General features: G+C 41.1%; 2 protein-coding genes across 6 annotated transcripts in view; one reads left to right on the forward strand and one right to left on the reverse strand.

Annotated features, from left to right (window-relative positions):
- The first annotated feature begins 47 nt into the window (after positions 1–47).
- LOC116385434 (low affinity immunoglobulin gamma Fc region receptor II-b-like) lies at positions 48–2,251 on the forward strand. Its single transcript, XM_031850926.1, has 4 exons — positions 48–78; positions 716–973; positions 1,747–1,989; positions 2,103–2,251. The coding sequence occupies exons 1-4, from the start codon at positions 48–50 to the stop codon at positions 2,249–2,251; spliced, it is 681 nt and encodes a 226-aa protein (XP_031706786.1).
- Positions 2,252–5,369: 3,118 nt separating this feature from the next.
- Positions 5,370–7,218, reverse strand: part of LOC116385661 (low affinity immunoglobulin gamma Fc region receptor II-like) — a 3,523-nt gene continuing 1,674 nt past the window's right edge. For 2 of the 5 annotated variants that reach the window (XM_031851317.1, XM_031851321.1), the window contains exons 4-5: positions 6,852–6,998; positions 5,370–6,432 (exon numbers count right to left, since the gene is read on the reverse strand). In XM_031851317.1, the coding sequence (XP_031707177.1) occupies positions 6,389–6,432; positions 6,852–6,998 (191 nt within the window). In that variant the 3' untranslated portion in view covers positions 5,370–6,388. Of the gene's footprint in view, positions 6,999–7,218 lie in introns of all 5 variants that reach the window. The other 3 variants (XM_031851319.1, XR_004212895.1, XM_031851318.1) reach the window with 3 other exon arrangements.

Here is a 7,218-nt window from a genome sequence, read left to right on the forward strand (position 1 = left end):
AGTCATCAGTCAGTCATCAGTCAGTCAGTCATCAGTCAGTCATCAGTATGGCGATGTTAACTCTGTGCGCTGTCGTTGGTGAGTACTGAATGTCTTTGAGTGATTTACGCTGATATTGAGCCTCAAAGGTTCTCTGCATCCTTATTTCTGCATCTCGTAATAACTGAATGAAACTCCAGCAACTACCCTTAATGATCCTCACTGTGTACCTTCTTTATATTTTTAGCATTTTGCATATTTGCAATATTTTCCACTAGTGATAAACCAAATGCTAAATAATATATTTTATATTGGGAACACAAAGAGAACAACAACAACAACTCCTCCGCCTGAAGTTTATCTCTCAAAGCATCTGCAGAGACGAGCAGCAGCTTCGCCTTTAAAATGTTACTTTTTCTTATTGTGGTTTCACGCTGAGAGCAGCTACTTTCACACAGTTGATGGTGGGCGATGTGTGAAGCTCTGGTTGCATCATCGTGGAGTATTATGTATTCTGTGTATTGTTGTTAATAGTATAAATAACTTCCCATCGACCCGGACAGCGAACACAAAGCTGTTGGGTTCAGAACTGACGCCTGAAACAAACACTGAGAGAAGCCTCAGTGTTTGTTCAGAATAACATCCGTAGTGAAAGGAAGAAGCCGGCGAGCTGCCGAGCGGTCGCTTGTTATCTGCTGAGGTGGTGCAAACGATGCAAATCTGTGTTTTCTTGCAGCCGCTCTGAGAGTTCTGCCCGACAGATCTCAGTTCTTCCAGTACGAGTCCGTCTCTCTGAGCTGTGGGCAGGAGGGAACCTCTCCTGCCTGGAGGGTGAAGAGGAACACATCCACTAATATAGACCAAGAGTGTTCCTCGGAGAGAACCAACGAATCCCACTGCTTCATCGATGACCTGTACCCACTAGACAACGGGGCGTACTGGTGTGAGTCTGCAGCAGGAGGGTGCAGCGACGCCGTCAACATCATGGTGACCGGTGGGTTTAGATACAAGGACAGTTATTCAGACCAGAGATTCACCTCCAGACGTTCTCCTCTGACGAGCTGAACAAACAGAGGTCTCTGGTCACCATAGTTGGAGAACGCTCACAGTTTCCAACATGCCAATTCAAAAACAAGTCGTCAACCTCCGGTTCTTTAAAGTGAAGTCAAAGCTTCATGTGTTAAAGCTGCATTCTCTCTGCTGTCCACCAGGGGGCGACTCCTCTGGTTGTATAGAAGTCTATGAGAAAATGACTCTACTTCTCTCTTGATTTATTACCTCAGTAAACATTGTAAACATGAGTTTATGGTCTCAATCTCTAGTTTCAAGTCTTCTTCACTACAGCATGATGTTCATTTAGTACATTATGGTCCATTTAGAGTCACACAGACCATAAAGCAGGGGATGCTTTAGGGCGGGGCTACATGGTGATTGACAGGTTGCTTCCACGACGTTGTCAGGTCTGAGAGTTGCCCGTGTTTTTGTCTTACAACTTTAACCCTTTGAGTTAATTAGTTTGTTGCACAAGACCAAGATGGCGACGGCCAAAAACAAGACAACGCTACAAAACTTTGTTAAATTTAGGCAACAAAACTACTTATCTACGTTTTTTGTAGAATGGACTTCTGTTCGGACTTCAAGGTGCTTGGAGGAGGTAAAGAGTCTAGAAGAGGAAACACGTTGGACAATAAAGTTGTTTTTCAGACTTCACGTCTTGCTGGAGCTTTGACCTCTTCAAGTGAACTATCTTCTTGTCTCGTCTCTCAGCTGGACTTGTGATCCTGGAGAGTCCCGTCCTCCCCGTGACGGAGGGAGACGACGTGAGTCTCCGCTGCAGAACCAAGTCGACCTCCAACCTCACAGCCGAGTTCTATAAAGACGGCGTCCTCATCGGGAGCAGCTCCACAGGAAACATCACCGTCCCCGGTGTCTCTCAGGCTGATGAAGGACTCTACAAGTGTGCCGTCTCTGGAGCCGGAGGATCTTCAGAGAGCTGGCTGACTGTCAGAGGTGAGGACAGCCAATATTCTGAGATTTATCCAGGCTGTGTTCAGCACAAAGACAGCCGCAGAGACAGAAGTCTGTTTGCATCGAGGCCAACCTGTGGTATTTCTGTTGTGAAGCAGGCCGCCCTGAGCCGCCGGACTCCCCCCTCGCAGGCTTTCTGCTTCCTGTGGTGGGCGCCTGCCTCTCGCTGCTGGTGCTGCTGGTGCTGCTCTGCCTCTGGAGGAGCCACAAAGGTCAGCAGCCTGTTTTCATGTCAACAAACTAACCTTCTCAACATTCTGCTGTTTCAGCGATGCTTCTGTCGAGGAGGTCGCACGCCGGAACGTGCTGAGCGTGGAAGCTTGTTGTTGGATTTGGAAACAAGTGAAATAAATAGCAGATTCATTCTGCTGCAGAAAGGCCACGACAAGCAGTCAGACGCTGCAGAAAGAGGCCGCGCTTCAAACTGCAGCGAACATATTCAGATTCATTCACAGGTTTTTGTGGTTTCTGAAAAAAAGGAGAAATGATGTTTAACACAAAAACTAAATCTACAAAACAATTCTAGAACGGGTTATTCCCGTCCATGTAAACACGGACTTGTGCTCGTGACCTCAGCACCAGCTGTAAACTAGGAGATCTGTCAGCAGCCTTTACAGTAAAGACTTTCGTTTAAAAGGATGACGCTGTAGCACCAACAATCCACTTGCACAGATTTCCACATTAATATTTGTCTTCCAGACACCTGAACGTAGAAGAAGTTAAAGTCAAATGGAGTTTGAGGAGCTTGTATTTAAACAGAAACATGACGTGAATGTGGTTTTTGTTTAGAAACATCTGTATGTGAAGTTTGTTCAGACTTCCTGAATGCAAAAAACAAAAGTATATTTTTATTCATCTGGTGATATTGTTACTAAAGAAAGTAAAGTGTTTGACAATTGATGAAGCTTTTCAGGCACAGAAAAGGACAACATGCTGTAAAGTAACATCTGTCTGTCCGTAGATGATGGACAGATGTGGAATCAGAGACATATTCACACTGTCAGTGTCTGTGATTTATTTATGACACATAAACATGTTTTAAAATGCTTTCTGTTCTTTAAAATTCACATCAAACACTAAACTGTTGCTGCAGGTAGAGTCGACCCTGATGTGTCGTACACGGACGTCACCATCACACAGGAAGCACAGACGAGCAGGATCAGAGGTAAACAAACTCCCATATTTAATAATAATAATAATAATAACAATAATAAATAACAGCAGCTGATAAAGAAGACGATAAACCTCAAATATTCATATGACATTCCATAAATAACAGTGTAAATCTGTAATACACTGGGTGTGTTTGTTGTTATCCGCCTGGAGATGGAAGTCCCGCCCTCTCTACGCTCCTATTGGTCCGTTTCTGTGTCAATGGAGCCCGTCACCATGGTTACATAGTAAACGAAGCAGTCGGCATTTCCTCATTCCTTTATCTCATCACGCTGACACAGTTTCTACTGTCATGGAATTTAAGTGACGACATGTGTTTAATAATAGCACAATGCATGGAAACACAAACACAGGAAGATAAATATTATGAGTATAAAATAAACCAGACAGTCTACCAAAGCATCTTGTGCATTCTACATTTGATAATCAGAGAGAGGACAGATAATTATGGTTTTAATGCAGATGTTTGGTTTTATTACAGCATTTAAAGCATCAAAGTAGACACATCTGTTGATATCCTCTTTAACAAACCGTCACAGTTTAAGGGGAATCCCTCCTTTGTTCTCTGTTTCTGTTTACAATAATGTAACATTCATGTTTGTGGGAATCGAACAGTGACATAGTGTTTCTATTATTCTGTCCACCGTGTCCTTCCTCCACAGACGCGGCCGCTGCTCCGACCTTCTACTCAACAGTGAAACCGGGAAACACCTGACAGGAAGCAACCAGTGTGTGAATCTATTCTGTGTGTTATTAAACAGGAGAAGCGTTGCATTGTGGGTTTTATAGGGAACTGAAGGATTAAAGCTGATTTTTATAATCAAACCTGCATCAACAAGGGAATAAAGTCTTATTAGTCAAATAAAAACTCAGTTTCATCGTCTAAATATAATGTTTCAGCTCTAAACTATGAAATCAATGTTTTCAGTACCAGACACGGATATCAGAATTCATTTTTTTAGTTTCAAACTTTGCTGAGAAAAGAAAAGCCGACTGAATAACAGCGACAGGCTTTTATCAAACACGGTTATTGTTAAAAGAAAATCACATTCATTCATTATTTATTATCAACACATCGCTCTCAGGATGATTCTCTTCTTCAGCGACAAAACACATCAAAGAACAAACAGACACACCGTCAGAAAGAACTCTTTAAGGGAACAAACTCTATAAATAATAACCGTTTACATCTGTTTATGAACATCAGTAAGGGTGCAGCTTTAAATGCGTAACATCTGTTTGAGTTTCTGTGGGTTACTAATAAATACTTTGTGAAGGAAAATATTTGACCTGACATCAGAGATGATCTTGAGTCCTATTTTTAGCAACACAGCATATTTGTGTGTGATAAAACAGGTACTTCCTGTTTCCTCTATTCACACACACTGAAACACACCTTCCCCTGAGTCAGCACTATTACATCCCTGATTGTATTGAAACTATAAACCTGCTGCAGGAGGAAATATAAGAATTGAACTGCTGTTTAGATAAGTTTAACCCAGACGTGACCTCCAGAACACCAAACCAACACTTCAAACATTAGATTCGTGACTCTGTGATGAACTCATCAAACATCACAAAGGAGCTGATATTTCCCTGAAAACTCCCTGAAGAATCTGTGAGTCATCCAGCCGCTCGTCTCTGGTTTCATGTGAGATGATGCAGTGAAGAGAAGATAAACTCTGGGGAATAACAGACATCTTGACTGTGATGAGAAAGTACTGCAGCATCATTATAAAGCAGCTTCGTGAGATACTCTGTTCATACCTCCGTCAGCACGAGTCCTACTGGTGGATCACCGTGATCATTACGACTGATTTAAAGCGTTTAAACAGACAAGATGGTGACATCTGCTGGACAATCTCTGTTATTGCATCTGTGAGGAACTAACGTGGTTACAGGTGAACCTGCTGAATGCTGATGGAGGATAATAAAGAAAGGAAAACAGAGAAGACACGTGAATGAAAAGCAATTATTTTGGGGTAAATATTGCAAACTGACAGAGTTCCCTTCATCATATTTAATGGGACGAACAGCCGACTGTGGTTGGAGAAGCTGAGTGACCTCACATCAAAGTAGACGATGCGTTCAGGTGTAACCAAAGTTAAAGGATTGTTAAGCTCTGCAGAGCTCTGAGTTCTCACACAACTTTACTGAATCATCAAATAAAGAGTTCAGGTGCAGACGCGTCTGTTTTATGTTTTATTTTGTTCATTAAGCACAATTACAATGTTCAACACGTTTATGGAAATAAACCCGTTAAAATGACCCGTTAGAAGAGACGGTTCATTTCAAAGGTCGAGTGAGTGAAAGTGAAACCTGCCCACCAGGTGGCGTGACTCGATCATTGAAGCTGCTGTTCATGAGTTTATTTAGACATTTGAGTGAATGTTTCTCAACGAAGTAGATTTCCACAGAGCTGATCTGAAGGTTAAACACATCCGGACATGATGCGCTGAACTGGTGTTCAGGTTCACACGTTTTACTGGAACGCTGTCAACTCGGCTGTGATGTCATTCCCAACTCTGACTTATTTAACTTACATAACTTTTCATCTTATACTTTGATTTATGATAAAATAACTGCACAAATGACATCCCATAATCCTCAGAATACAAACTAATGTACAGGATATCAGAGTAAAGTCATAAATCATAATGCAGCCATATCTATCTATCTATTTCTATAAATCTTTACTTGTATGTATTTATTTTTACATTTATTTATTCCTTGTTAAATTTAGTTATTTATTTCTGGCTGGTAATGTAACTGTGTAGATTGTTACATAGGAATAAGAAATGCAAACAATTATAAAGATTATTAAATAAAGCGTGTTTATGGAGGATGAAAGCTGCCAAAATAGAATAAACAAAAAATGACTTAATAAATAAATGAATATGCCAACAAATATACCAAAAACAAATAAAAAATACATATATGCATTCATTAATTGGTAAATTTATACTTCTGATTTTATTCGCCTCTTTTTTTTAAATATGCTTTTTTTGCATTTGTTATCCATTTTTTTAAATGTATCTTTTAATTTATTCATTTTTTGTTTTGCCAGGTTCCCTCCTCCATACAGTAGCTAAGAAAAAATACACTATTTTAGAAAAATGGAATAATAAAAATATAAGAATATTGCCTTCTTCACACTGATATTGGCCGATATATCTGCAATATCACAAGTTGAAGATCTTCTTCTTCATCATTCCAGTACGAGATCAGCTCTCCTTTTAGCATCAGCTCGAGCTGCAGAACAACCAGAGGAGAGAAAGTGTTAAGAGAGTGAGTGTGACTTCTTCTTCTTCTTTGTCTTCCTGCTTTCTACCGGATGTGGCTTCATTGCTGTTGCTGTGACAACCAGCTCTCACCCTTCCCGTCCAGTGAAAACCACGTACCTCCAAATGTGTTGATTTTTAATGCTAGTCTTCCACCGAAAACCACAGATTCAAACCCGTCATCAGCCACAAGAGAGGCCATCGATCACATGTCAGTGAAACACAAAATGAAGCAGCCGCATGAACATGAACAACAAAGACTCAATCTGTGTCTAGCTGCTAGTTCAGTGTAATGCTAAAGTAATGCTAAAGTAATGCTAAAGTAATGCTCAAACAGTCCAACACTGACAGGGAACATTTCACTGCATCAATTCTCAGAGGTGTTCTTACCTCGAGTCATCCTGCAGAACAAGTGTATGCACATTATGAGTATGGCAGTGTAGAGGATGAACAGCAGGATGGTACACAGCAGCCTGGGCAGAGACATGAGAGGAGGAGGAGGAGGAGGAGGAGGGACATCTGTAGGCTGAGGTCCCACTGTGAGGAAGAACAGGAGTTCCAAACATGAAACATAATCACTTCTGATCTCATTCAAATCTTAAATCAAATGTATCTTTTGTTTAATAAAGCCATATGAATACTGTCAACAGGAGGGCACAAGTAATAGAGATCGGTCTCATCGCTGTGGTTCTTCCAGTTAATGTAATGAGGTGTCCTCTAGGATGCTCTTCTAGTGGAGAAAACGTGATGACGTGCC

The sequence above is a fragment of the Anarrhichthys ocellatus genome, unplaced genomic scaffold (genome assembly GCF_004355925.1).
Source record: "Anarrhichthys ocellatus isolate YVR2014 unplaced genomic scaffold, GSC_Weel_1.0 scaffold11, whole genome shotgun sequence".
In the NCBI taxonomy this organism is placed as follows: Eukaryota; Metazoa; Chordata; class Actinopteri; order Perciformes; family Anarhichadidae; genus Anarrhichthys; species Anarrhichthys ocellatus.

What these genes read in the sequence shown, in the direction of transcription:
- LOC116385434 (XM_031850926.1), top strand. Translation starts at nt 48, where the DNA reads ATGGCGATGTTAACTCTGTGCGCTGTCGTTG. An exon ending in AACTCTGTGCGCTGTCGTTG is followed by an intron (nt 79 to 715) that starts GTGAGTACTGAA and finishes GTTTTCTTGCAG; the next exon opens with CCGCTCTGAGAGTTCTGCCC. An exon ending in CGTCAACATCATGGTGACCG is followed by an intron (nt 974 to 1,746) that starts GTGGGTTTAGAT and finishes CTCGTCTCTCAG; the next exon opens with CTGGACTTGTGATCCTGGAG.